The 14,086-nt window shown below is 44.1% G+C and overlaps 1 protein-coding gene across 2 annotated transcripts in view; it reads left to right on the forward strand.

The window, feature by feature from the left end:
* The window catches only part of abi2b (abl-interactor 2b), a 36,252-nt gene that overhangs the window by 14,354 nt on the left and 7,812 nt on the right, over positions 1-14,086 (forward strand). For both annotated transcript variants that reach the window (XM_080720227.1, XM_080720226.1), the window contains exons 3-6: positions 1,512-1,688; positions 4,157-4,260; positions 8,108-8,257; positions 10,886-11,010. In XM_080720227.1, coding sequence (XP_080576353.1) covers positions 1,512-1,688; positions 4,157-4,260; positions 8,108-8,257; positions 10,886-11,010 — 556 coding nt within the window. The remainder of the gene's footprint in view (positions 1-1,511; positions 1,689-4,156; positions 4,261-8,107; positions 8,258-10,885; positions 11,011-14,086) is intronic.

Raw genomic sequence — 14,086 nt, forward strand, 5'->3', positions numbered from 1 at the left:
CCACAGGGGTGAAGGAGAATGCAGTCTGTGAGTATAGAGCTGCATCACCACAACCCTTCATTTGCTTGTGATCCCTATCATATGTTAGACATGAGACTGAATGTACAAGGAAAGAATTCTCTCTCTCTCAACGCATTCTCTTTTTTTGGGCATTTCGAATGTTTTTCATTTTTTAAGAATTCCACTTATAACGACATAATTTACACATACTGTACATCAAATGCAGAGAGACCGTGTAAGTAAGCCTTGCCGAGCTCTGAGGCCTATAGGGCAGGATCCTATCTCCCGTTTCCTTAGCAGCTTGATGTACACGTAAACCCCCTGGACATGACACTAGTATGTCAGAGGGACTTCAATCCAACCCTTGATGCCAAGCAGTCTTTGCTGTGACCCGGCCGAGGGATTGAACTCCGACTAGGGCTGTCACAATTATTACATAAACCTCTAATCGTGATTATTTGACATAATCGCGATTATTTTTCATAATAGTCATAATTGTTTCCATGTAGAAAAATGTTCATGTTTTAAAAAAATGTCAAACATTTTGAAAACAGCAGATGTGTCATATCTGCCATGTGCAACTTCAAAGCCTAAAAGCCAAACAGAAATGTAATTGTCAACGACAAAAACACAATTAAATCGTTAATCGCAATTATTTGAGTGACAATTAATAGTCATGTAAAATGTCATAATCGTGACAGCCCTAACCCCGACCTCTCAGTCTCAGGGCGGACACTCTAATCACAAGGCCACTGAGTTGGTTGAGAAAAACAGTGTAGTGCCTCAGTAAACTAGGATCATACAGTAGGTAAACTAAGAACCTAGCATCAGTCTAAACCAGTGATGGCCAACCTTTTCAAGCCGTCCGTTGCCTCCTCTCCCGTCGACTGTGACGGCTTTGAAGATTGACATGTCGATCGTGATCGACCGGACTAAACAATATGCAATATGCATCAAAATAAAAACAATATAAAGGCAATAATATATGCACATATCCATTATGACAAGGGTCTTCAACAGGGGGTCCGGGACCCCTAGGGGGTCCTCAGAGTTTCTACAGGGGTTCCTCCAAATCTTTGAGTGATAGAAAGTTTATTTTTCTTCTCCTATTTTATATTAACCACTTGAACCCTAGTGTCCATATTCTGAGAACATTAGCCAGAACTATAGCACATCTACAAGCTCACAACGCCCCCGCTGCGAGGCGTTGTGAGCTTGTAGATCGACTATTTTAAGAGCTTGGTGTAGAGGAGAAAATTAGCAGTGTACTTAGTCTGCTAGCAAAATTAGCAGACTAAGTACACAGTGAAAGGTCAAGACGGTATTGACGGTTCAAGTGGTTAAATATGGAATCTATGAAAGGGTTGTGGGGGTCCCTGCTTCATCTCTCTCCCAACTAAGGGGTCCTTGGCCTGAAAGACCCCTGCATTATGACATATCCACATCCCACATAGAAAGGAGTTTACAAAAGGTTAAAACCCCCTCCTCCTCTACCTCTTCCATCTCCTCAGACGGTGGACATCCACAAAGAGAAGGTGGCCAGGCGGGAGATTGGCATCCTCACCACCAATAAGAACACCTCGCGCACGCACAAGATCATCGCCCCGGCCAATCCCGAGAGGCCTGTGCGCTACATCCGCAAGCCCATCGACTACAGCCTATTGGACGACATGGGTCACGGCGTAAAGGTAGGCTCCGCCCTGCTGGTCCACCGTACGAGACAAGGTCTCAAAGTCACACTACTGTAGCTCAGTGGTTCTCAACCTGTGGGTCGGGACCCCTTCCCCAGATGATTAACTTAATGTGCAACATTGTTTTCTCAGTCAACAGTAAACAAACCAACATAAAGTTGAAGTGTATAGAGGATATCTGCACATTTCTAAAGTGACAATTTAAGGACTTTTTAATACCTCTAAAATTACAAATTAAACCAAATTGTTAAATATTAGAGGCAGAAATTGTGAAAATAGCCGATCTACAACATGAGGCGTTGTGAGCATGTAGATCGGCTATTTTCACAATAGAACCGTGTTAATGCCTCATCCCTTAGTGCTCGTCAGGGTGGGGGGGTCCCCAGTTAAAATATGATTATTTTGGGGGTCGCGGCCTGAAAAGGTGGAGAACCACTGCTGTAGCTCACAAACGAACACAGATTGTGACCATATGTAACAAAACCTGTGTTTTCTAGATATGAAAAGGTTAACTTGTGTTTATTTTACGATTTGAATTCGGAAGAGTTTGCGGTAAGTATGCTTACGTGACTCACTGTGTTTGTTGCGAGTGTAAGAAACGATAGTACCTGTTGGCAGTCATTGTAAACAGATGAAAAACGCAGAGTCTGGTTTTCTAATACATTGGCAGAATCCGCTTTGTTAGTTGGTGTGTTTAAAAGTGTGACTTTGAGACGTGTTTGTTTCGCCATGTTATATAAATTAATAGGGAGAATATTTTGGATTATACATTTTTAATCTACGGCACAAGTATCTAAATATTATCTTGCCAATATTAGGAGTGACATCATGGCAAGGTAACTACAAAACCCAAACGTCTACCAAAGTTTAATTGTGCTTTACTTACAAAATGCCTGCCTGATGTCTCTAGCTCTTAACCGCTGACTGTATCATTCAGAATGGCTGTGTCAGCTTTGGCATGTAACTCAGTGTTATTTGAAGGTTCCTGTCCATTCCTAAAATTGAAGTGAAATGGGGATATTACGGTATCCAAGGTTTCCCCTATACCTGATTTGGAAGAATGAAGTTATTGGAGCCGTGGGCGGAGCCCATGGTCTCCCTCTGAGTGGCAATGTGTGTCCTGTCTCACCAGTGAGAACTGTCCCGTTGAGTTCGAACAGTACCTTTTATGACCACACATGTTAAGGGAGGGGCGCTGTTTTCAGGCCAGGCACACACACGCACACACACACACAGGGGGGAACACATAGAATCAAAAACATAGATCTGGAAGTGCTCAATTTCACGGCTCCACTTCGAACCAAGGTTTGATTTTTATTATTTCTTTTACTGAACAAAGTATAACCGATGTCTGTCAGAGCACAGCAGTGTGTTCGATCTTAGCGGACGGCTATTGTTAGGGCTGTCACAATTATTATATAATCTCCTAATCGCAATTATTTGAGATAATTATATTTCATAATCGTCTTGTGTTGAAAAATCTTCCTACTCTTTCAAGCATTTTCCAAAAATGACGGTAAACTCAAAACGTTCAAATCGTTAATCGAACCAATTATTTGTGTGACATTTAATCGTCAACTTACGATTTGTAATCGTGACAGCCCTAGCTATTGTCCCTCCAGTCTCATAGGCGTGTCGGGCTGTTGATCACATTTCATGTGCAGTTTGTTTCTCTACCTGTTCACTCACTAATCCTCTGATTCCCTCTCTTTCTCTCTCTCTTTCCGCTTGCCTAATTTACCTATAAACTCAACCTCAGTGGTTGCTAAGGTTTAAGGTAAGTATCTCCAGTGTTTGTCCTAGCAGAGCACAGTTGCTATGAGGTTCCCTTTGTTTTTGTTTTGATGCTGTGTGAAGAACTGTTGTGGTTGCAGCATTTTTTTTAAAGCTCTCTTGACTGCTGTGTTAAGAAGTTAAGAACCTTGTAGGGATGGGACGATATGAAAATGTCATATCACGATTATTGTGACAAAATAAATCATGAATTATGATATTATCACGATAATCAAAATCCATTATTCTGGGGTGGAGCATTTGCCAAAAAATAGCAGATCTACAAGCTCACAACGCGTCGCAACGCGTCGCAACGCGGCGCGTTGTGAGCTTGTAGATCGCTTGTAGATGGCAAATAAAAGGTGAATTGATCCCAGTGCATGACGGAGGATGATATCGCAATATATTAAATCTACACAATACGATTATCGTGAGTGTTTTTTATCGCGATAAACGATAATATCGCTAATCGTCCCATCCCTAGAACCTTGTTTGCTTCTTATGCCAGATTGTTAGTCGCGCACCGAAAATAGCCGAGCTACAAGCTATTTTCGATGCACGTTGCTGATTATAGCTCAGGCTTTACCTGGTTTAAAAAACACACTGGTATCTTGATGCATTTCATTTTTCTCAGTCCATGTTCAATATCGTCACCCACTTCTCATCCCTGGCTTTCCTCCTCCTCCTCACAGGCCAGTGCTCAGAACATGAAGGCCGGTGCCGGTGGCCTGCCTCGTACCAACCCCCCCACACAGAAGCCCCCCAGCCCCCCCATGACAGGGAAGGGGACCCTAGGGTACGTACGACCGCGGTGGGGGACCCGACCCCGCCATCCTCACACTGTTAAAACTGAGAAGCTGCGACAGAACGACGCCGTCGTCTGCACCGTTAACGTATCTGCCGTGTGTTTGTGGCTTTGAGGCGGTGACGGCGAGCAGTTGGTTTCTCTGGGTGTCATCATTGGCTCTTTGTTTATTTAGAGGGTGTCCTCGGGGCTGTTTAACGATGGATGCCCTGTTAGTTTTGATCACAGCTGTATCGCAGCCTGTTTAAAGATGTTCTGCATTTTGATCCCAGCTGTTTCAACCACTTAAACCCTCTAGTCTTAGTTAAACAGACTGGAACTGTTGCAACTGTACAGTTTGTTTTAATCCGTTTTTTTCCTTCTGTGTACAGTGTACACCAAATCTCTTAGCTGATCTAACAGATCTACAAGCTCACATTGTAGATCTATTATTTTTGGCCAATGTTCCCCCCTAGAACGTGGAATGGTGGGGTTTAAGTGGTTAATTAAAGATGCTCCGCATTTTGATCACAGCTGTTAAAAGATGCTCAGTTTTTTTTAATCACAGTGGGGGAATTACTGGTGTGAATGGTTTTTTTTCTTTCTCTGCATTGTTTGATCTGTATTGTTTGATCTAAACAAAGCGAGGAAGACTGGCCAGGATTCCAGATCCATGCTGTGCTGCCGTGTGTTCAGCGTGCAGGGAGAAACATCAATGCACAACGCATGTTTAAACGTTCTTCTGAGATCTCAACGCAAATAGATGTAGTCTGAAATGAGACCTGATGTCTCATCATACGTTGTGTTTGAATTCAGAGGCAAGTTCAAACAAAACAAGATGCCTAGCAACTAGCAACAGTTTGTCATAATGTATATGTTGAGTTCCAATGACTCTGTTGCAGTGCTAGATTGTGGGGTTTGTTGTGTTAAATTTAACCCTGAGAATGTAAACATTTACCCCATATGGCTCACGTTTTATACGCTGTTCTGTACAGACAGTACATACCATGTCCTTGAGGTGGCATGTCCTTTCATCTGGGTCTGTTTTGGTGTGGTAGAAAACACACACAACCAAGGGGTGAACATGCAGACTCCACATTTAGAAGGAATTGTGATACAGAATAGATGAATGGGAAGTTGAAGTATACTATGTTAGCTCCTTTGATGCAAGCCGAAAGAGAATCGATTGATGGCTCATTAAGAAACACTCGGCTTGACTTAAACGTTGTTGCCTGCGGTGTCACTTGCCCAAAATAGCAGATCTACTAGCTTGCGATACGTCACACTGCAACGGAAGTATAGATCGGGCTTTACTCTGCACTTACGCCTGACGTGTTGTAAGTGACGAGCGGGGTGTGTCACTCAAAATGCCACCAGGGTTGCCACCAGTGCCACGCTGTCCCCTTCCTCAACCTTTCACTGGCATGTTTATCTCATGCCAGGGCAGAGGACAACTGCTATCACAAAGGACACTGGCTTTTCTGTGACCTTTTTTTGATAGTAGTAATCAGCGTGGGAAATTGCCAACCAGCCGACGCTGTGTGTAGTTAGACCTGTTGATCTCAGATGCTCGAAGATCCAATACAGTTATTATAAAGAACACAGCGTTCTTCTTCTTCTGAAGTCGACATTGGTTGGTCTGCCATGCTTTCAGAACGTCTCGCGGAGTGTGACTTGTTTAGACTCACTGGTAAGCTTGTCTACTTAGTAGAATAGTAAAAACAATGTCTAACTGTCACTCTGGTCATTGAATGAAAAGTTATTTTCTTACTTTCTTTTTAAGTAACACTGCAGGAAACACAACAGCCACGTTCACAATTTTACCATACAGAACATTAGAGAGGTACAATAGAAGACGTTTAAGTGATGGTTATATGTGGTTCTTCTACTTCTTTGATACCGGTAATCCATTTGAAGAGACATTTTCTTAATTATAATTTAAAACATAACTCAAATATGTATATGTATGTGTACAGATGTCTGTAGAACATATAGAATGGAATGTTGGACATTGTCTGCAAAGAGCTCATTAGTGATGAATAGGAAAGGTAATTGATGTGTGTTCACTGTTGTTTACTGTCCTAGCTGTCTTGTGTCCGTGTGTGTGTGTGTCCGTGTGTGTGTGTGTGTGTGTGTGTGTGTGTTTGTCCGTGTGTGTCTGTCCAGCCCGCCCATAACACTGTGTTCTGTGTCACTCCTGGGACCTAACTGGGCTTGAAGTTGTATCTGTCCTCTGTATGTGTGTGTGTGACTGTGTGTGTGTCAAAAAGAAAGTGGCAAGAAATGTCGGTGTGTGTCTACCCTAAGCTTCCTGACCTTCAGAAGCGTGTGTGACTGTGTGCGTGTGTGTCCCTTCAAGATGCATGTTGGTCTTCCACAGCTCAGACCTTCCATGACTCACTATGTGCCGCGGCCCATAGTTTACGGGCAGGCATCTTTTTGTTTTGTTGTTGTTTGTAGTTCATTATTTAATTTGTTAAGCTTCTCCTTCCCAGTTTGTCCATTTTAATTTATCTTTCACTTGTATAACGTGTGTCCCAGTCACTGCTGGCTGCCCCATGTTTCCCATAGCAACGTTTTGCCATAGCAACAGAGTTGGGTCATCCCATAATGTTAATGAGTTGGAACCTTGCATGATAATTTAATCTTCATCAGCCTTAGAGGCACAAAAATATATTTTTTTTTCTTCTTTTCAAGCTTTTGATGATAGTATAAAATGCAAAATCATGCTCTTAACCACTTGAATCCTTTACTCGGGGGCCCCCTCCTTTTGCCCAAATCTCTTCACCGAAAATAGCCGCTCTACAAGCTCACAACGAGTTGTGATCTGAGCTTGTAGATCGGCTATTTCCTCAGGATGTTTGCCTATTACGACCAAAAATGGGACACTAGGGTTCATGTGGTTAAACTAACTCTTGTGGTTAAACTAACACTTGTTTGAATAGGTGGAATTGAAGAGATTTTAATGAGTTCACTATCCTAACCTAGCGATGCTTGGATAAAAATAAAGGTGACATAACTTAGGATATCTTCACTAACGTAGCGATACCACAGACAATTCTGCTAGTGATTTGTAAGCGACACGTTGGAGGTTCCAGGAAAGCCGGGACAAGATAAACAAAGGTAAAATAGAAATGAAGATGTGCAAGCATTCAGGGGTGTCTCACCAAATTCAAAGGATTCACTGCGGGCCCCCCATGAATGTTCTTCCCATTTAGACTGGGGACGCATTATTACTTATTATGTTGAGCTTTAACTATTGAAAAATACCAGATATACAAGCTCACTGCCAGCTTGTAGATCTGCTATCTTTGAAAAATCGTGCAAATTCTTTGAATATTTCAAATCCTAAGGATTTTTGAAAATCCTATGTTTCTATGTCAGTGGTGCTCAAACCTTTTCATGTGAAGGACTCCCAAAATGATGTGTATTTGACCACAGAGCCCCATCTCAAAACATTTATTCAAAGATCACACATTTTCAAAAATAGCAGATCTGAGCTTGTATATCAGCTATTTTTCAATAGTTAAAGCATTAAATAATGAAGGCCCCTCCACCTTGGGCCCTAGTAACTCAGTCCCACATTTCCCCCCCTTGTGACGCCCCTACAAGAATTCACCAGCAGGTTCAGACGTGAACCCCAACAAACACCTGTGGACCCGCCCCAACTCCCCTCCCATAACGACCCTCTGTGCCCCAACCCCGTGTCACGTGTCGTTCCCGTTTTTAAGTTTGCACCTGTTTGTTTCTCGCTCTCCCCCCCTCCCCCACCTCTACCCCCACCCTCCTCCACACTTCTCCTCTGTGGATGTTCCCCGACTCCTGTCCTGAACCCCCCCACCCCACCCCCCTCTCGCAGGCGCCACTCCCCCTATCGGACGCTCGAGCCAGTGCGTCCGCCCGTTGTCCCTAATGACTACGTCTCAAGCCCGACGCGCAACAACATGGCGCCCCCCCAGCAGAGCCCTGCACGCACTGCGTCTGTTAATCAGAGGAACCGCACGTACAGGTACCCCCTCCCTCCAAAAGAAAAACAAACCCAAACAGAACCTTGACTTCCCTTACCCAGCATGCCTCTCTCTATACCTTCTGAAAACACGCCCCCTTCTCCTGTCCTGTCCCTCTTCCTTACCTCCCCTATTCCTCCTCTGTTCTCTTAAAATGAAATGAAACCTAACAGTGACTCACCAATTCACACTGGCTGAACTAAACCATTCTTTGATTGGACGGACGCGCAGCTCAAAAGGTTAAACCCGTTAAACCAAGCCTTTTTACAGTTTTTTCTTCCCGTAATGGAATTTAGTGTGGAGAGTAGTTGAAAGGGGTTACGATGAGGAACATGCCGCCGTGTTGTATGACTGTCAAGTCAAAATAATGTAATTGTCTCTTGCTAAGACCGATTAAACCAGAATTGCAGTAGGATGGTATCGTAGGCTGGTGTCCCCGAGCCCCAAAATAGCCGTTCTCCAAACATAAGAGTATCGAGACTCATTTGACCAAACGACCAAGCAGCTTTTGCTTTAGTTAGAAGACGTTCCAAAAGTCCCCCGGATAACAACAGATGTTCCTCCATTACCAAGCATGCTCCTCAGCGGCACAGACAGTAATGAGGCCACGGTAGAGAGCTGTGTTTAGAATGACCAGTTCCAGGTTTCCAGTGTAATGGTCTTTAAACATCCAAGGCCTGTCCACTTCCATGTCTCCTCACAATGAGGTGTGACCAAATACCCATTGCCCTCTCAAAGTAATTAAGTAACTAGGAAGCGTATTGTCGCTATTGGCTGTGCAACTAGGGTGTCTGTCCCTCTTACGATGTGCTAGCTAGACCCTGGGAGATGGATGGCTAAGGTGGATCGCCGCACCTACTGACAACTCCCAGTAATTGGAGCTATTCATTATGCTGAGTTGGCAGTGCCCAGGATCGAACCCAGAACCTTATGGTTCAAAGGCGTGCACTCGACTGACTGAGCTACCTTAGCAAGCCCTCTGAACCCGAGAAGATATTCTTAGATATCCAGCTGCGCAAGGATGTCCTGTTTTTTCTTTTTGCCGTGTTCCATCTTCGCACCCACCTGCCCCACCTTTTTGAAGGAAAAACGCAACGAATAAAGACTGAACACGTCCATCAGATGTTAAAAGGCTCCCAAAACCAAGATAAGATTGATTTTCTTCTCAGCATGCTGTCTTTTTTTTTTCTTTCTTTCTTCCACCTATCATCTTCATCTTTATCATCATCTCTTCACCCGTTCCTTCTCTTCTGTCTGTTCAAAAGTCTGCTACTGTATGTGTGTCTCTGTGCCACCAGCTCTCATGATGTGGTATTTTTATATAATTTTATATACTTCTTAATGTCTTTTTGTCATATGTCACTAATGTGTCACCTGTCAAGAGCTCACTGTCTTGTCCCTGTGAGGCTTCCGTCTCCTCTTTTTTATTGCTGTACATAGTCATTTCAAAGGCATAGCGCCTCATGTGAATCCATGCAGTGATCTTGAGGGGGCCATTTTGGGGATTCGTAGCAAGTCTTGTAATGAATGGGGCTTTAAACACTGACCAGATGGACTGAACTGCAATGTGATGTACTGACTGCTCTGGCCTGGTTCCTGCTCAATTTGTAAATACAAAGTTTTTGATGATTTTTTCGGTATCTTATATTTATAGTCATTGCCCACATAGGTAAAGCCTCTGAGACTTAAACATAGTTTTTTACAGAATGCATTATATCTGAGGCTTTTGTTACATGAAATAACAGCAATTATGATGACATAATAGGCTCTGTGCATGACAGTAGTCTCGGGGTTCCTGTTAAATGTGCCATAGCTTCGTTTGATTGGCCAATCAAATGAAGCTATGAGAAAATAAACCGGAACAGGAAATGGGTATGCCACCTTCTGGAAACCTGGGACTACAGTTATGCACGGAGCCTATTGCTTTTTTTTATGTTTGATTAGCAAAGAGTTTTGCAAAACAACTCCATTGCAGTACAGCCCACAGACCAGCTCTACTGCAACAGTGATAACAAATTGCCATTGCTAGCGCCAGGAGAGTGTAGGAGAGCGCGTGCGTGTATATGTGCAGTCTGACGTGCGTGCAGGGGCGTCACACCAAATTCTGGGCCCTGGGTACAAGGATTCACTGCGGGCCCCCCATGAATGTTAACTATTGAAAAATAGCAGATATACAAGCTCACAGCGCGGCACCGAGTGCCGCGCTGCGAGCTTGTAGATCTGCTATTTTTGAAAAATCGTGAAAATGTGTGCCAAGAAACCTATGTTTCCATGTCAGTGATGCTCAAACTTTTTCATGTGAAGGACCCCCCCATCTCAAAATATTTAGTTCCAGCGACCCCCCAGAAGGAAAATTTGAGTTACAAATGTTCACTTAAAAAATACATATATTCAAAGATTTGCGCACATTTTCACGACTTTTAAAAAATAGCAGATCTACAAGCTCGCAGCGCGGCACTCGGTGCCGCGCTGTGAGCTTGTATATCTGCTATTTTTCAATAGCTAAAGTTACTAGGGCCCCTCCACCTTGGGCCCTGGTAACTCACTCCCACTTTCCTACCCCTTGTGACGCCCCTGTGTGTGTGTGCGTGCGTGTGCGTGTGCCTGCGTGCCTGCCTGCCCACTGACAGCAGCGGCAGCAGTGGAGGCAGTCACCCCAGCAGCAGTCGCAGCAGCAGCAGAGAGAACAGCGGTAGTGGCAGCGTGGGCGTGCCCATCGCTGTGCCGACCCCGGCCCCGCCTACCTTCCTCCCAGGTAAAAAGGCCTGCCCTGTGTGTGTGTGTGTGAGACTCTTCTCTCCCGTGTAGAACAGGGGTCTTCAACAGGGGTTCCGGGACCCCTAGGGGGTCCTCAGAGTTACTACAAGGGGTCCTCCAAGTCCCAGTTATATTAACAATTTGAACCCTAGTGTCCTTATTCTGAGAACTTTTGCCAAAAAATTGCAGATCTACAAGCTCACAACGGCGTTGTGAGCTTGTAGATCGGCTATTTTTGGCAAAGAGGTTTGGTGTAGAGGGGGAAAAAGAGCAGCTTAAGTACAGAGTGAAAGGTCAACTTTATTAAGTATTGACAGTTCAAGTGGTTAAATATCTGAAAACACAAATTGACATGAATCCAAAATACACTGAAGATTGTGCTGTCAAACAATGAAACTAAAACATGGAATCTCTGAAAAGGTTGGTGGGGGTCCCCTGCTTCATCTCTCTCTCTCAACCAAGGGGTCCTTGGCCTGAAAACGTTGAAGACCCCTGGCGTAGAATGTAACTAATCACTCTTCACTGGAGTCTTCCTCCCTAATGTTAATCCTGTCTTTACCCCCTTCCCCCTTGTTCACTTCCTTCCTTCCTTCCTCCCTCTTCCCGTAACCCCTCTGCATTCCGACGTCTCTCAGGTACAGCCCCCGCCCCCCCAAACAACAACAATGCTAAGCCCCCCTCCGCCACCACCCCCGGTGCCCCCACCACCGCCCTAGACGGCCCCCCGCAGCAGGCCCCCAGCACCCCCGTAGAGGTCCCCCCACTGCCCCCTCCCCCTCCCCAGCTCCCCCCCGCCTCAGTGGCTCCTCCCACTAGCTCAGGCCCCGCTACTTTTGGCACGCCCACACAAGGTGAGTGTCGCCTGCCTGCATGCACCGTCCCGTCCCGTCCCATCCCACCTGGCATGAGGTCCCGCCTTTCATTCCCATCCCAACTCTCCTTCACCTTCAAGGATCCGACCCCTCCTCCAACCAACATATGTCTTCCCTTAACTCGTTTCCTTGACCACTTAAATTCTATGCTTCATTCATTGACGGGCGTCCCTCAGGAGTCTATACTTGGCATGGTCCCTCTGCACCTGCGGTTGCCATACTTTTTAGCTCGTGACCCAAAAGAGTTTGCCCGGGACACACAAACTAGTGAAAATGGCAGATCTACAAGCTCGCAACGCGCTGCGTTGCGTCACGTTGTGCCGCATTGCAAGCTTGTAAATCGTCAATTTTCACTCTCTTAATTATTACTTTTTTTGAAATTCAAGTAATTTCTTTGTTTCTTTGTTTGAATTTGTTTGTTTGTTCAAATTGATAACATTCTTTAAAAAAAGGCTTATTTAAAAATATATAGATTTTTTTAGAAATTTCAAATTTTTGAATATATAGATTTTTTTAATGTAAGAAAAGAGTGGAATTTTTACTTGAGTCGTGACCTATGGAAATTGGGTCCACATGGGTCCCGACCCACTGTTTGGTAAACACCGAATCTCTTAGCGGAACAGCTGATCAACAAGCTCCCAGCACATCACAAGCTTGTGTGTCTACTATACGGTGTACTAGTAGTACATGTGTTACAGTTCATGTGGGGAATCAGTAAGATCAATGGTATGACTCTATTCTAAGGGAGACATACCAAATGTCACTATACTTAACATGCTGAAGCACCAGTGTTGGCGGTAAATCATGTGGTGAGATGAAGGGGGACAGAACTGTGTTTATTTGGGTACCTTCAGGAAGTGGGCCATGGGTTTGACCAGTAGTGGTCAAAGAAACATCACAGCTGTGTTGACGCTCCCACAAATCATAGCTAGACTTTATTGTTTATGATAACTAGACGACAGTCTTTCTCATTTTCTATCTCTTTATTCTTACGCTTTGAAGAAAACCTTCCAGACAGTAAACAATCGTCCCATCTAGCGGCTGCATAAAAGCCATAATAAAGAATGCCCGCCTCCAGGGCATTCTATATTGTTATTACGGGCACTTTGATGTTGCCCAAAATTGCTTCATAGGCAGACCCATAATCACATCACTAAAGATGTCCTCTCAGGTGTTACGCTTTATGAAGAGGATGAATTGACTTCTGCAATATTGTGCTGCAGAGTAGGCAGACTGTCAAGTTACTGTACAAGTGATTGTGTTGTTAATTCAAAAACATTAACTGCTTGAGTTTAAATACTGGCGTCTATTCTGCTGCTGCCAGCGTTCAGAGAGTTTTTCACTAATCTTTGAAAAAATTGCCCTAATCCGCGCACGGTTGGCGTTAAAAGACGCTTAAGGCTTTTGGGGGGGGAAATCAACCAAGAGCGATAATCCTTTAGGGGGAGACTGGCATGTGCTGCAGACAGTGGTTCAGTTGCATCATCCCATAGGATTGTTTTGGTGTCAAGTTTCCCCTGGCCCTGTGGAAGTGTTATTCTTTTTTTTGTTGTTGAATATATTAAACTATATATAACATTTTGAATTAGGATAAAATGAATTGTTTAATTATACAGTCTTTGCAGCTCTATGCCTTAACATGTATGCCGTGATTCCTGAGTGACTGCCCTTCACTTTGGCTCTGTCGCCGCCTTCCTAGGACCACCCATTTGCCCCTCCAAACCCCACCTGACGTCACTTCACTTACCTGTACCTATGTCGATGTTATCTGTCGCATGATCCTGTCTGGTGGCTTTTTATTATTGATTATTGTAATGTATTTGTTTGTGTACTTTTTCAGTGGTTCTCAAACTTGCAAGGACCCCCACTGTAAGGGTCCATTTGGGACACCTAAATCTACCCTGAGGGACCCTGGACCACACTTTGAGAACCACTGTTCAATTTGATGTTTTTATTTTTTTTTTATTTTTTTTTATGCATTTATTTCTTGGGGTAGTTGGTACATACTAAAATCCTTGTAGATCTGCTATTTTCACTAGTTTTGTGCGACAGTCTTGTATGACGAGGCAGGGCTTTAATTTACGGGAAAAAAAAGCGATTGGAGCTGAGGTGGACTAAAACAAAAACAAAAAACGCTCTAGCACTCGTCTTGGGATATAACGTCAGATTAAAGGTGATACACCATGGATTTAAAAAGTATTT

The sequence above is a fragment of the Nannobrachium achirus genome, assembly GCF_963921795.1.
Source record: "Nannobrachium achirus genome assembly, chromosome: 24".
NCBI classification, from domain to species: Eukaryota; Metazoa; Chordata; class Actinopteri; order Myctophiformes; family Myctophidae; genus Nannobrachium; species Nannobrachium achirus.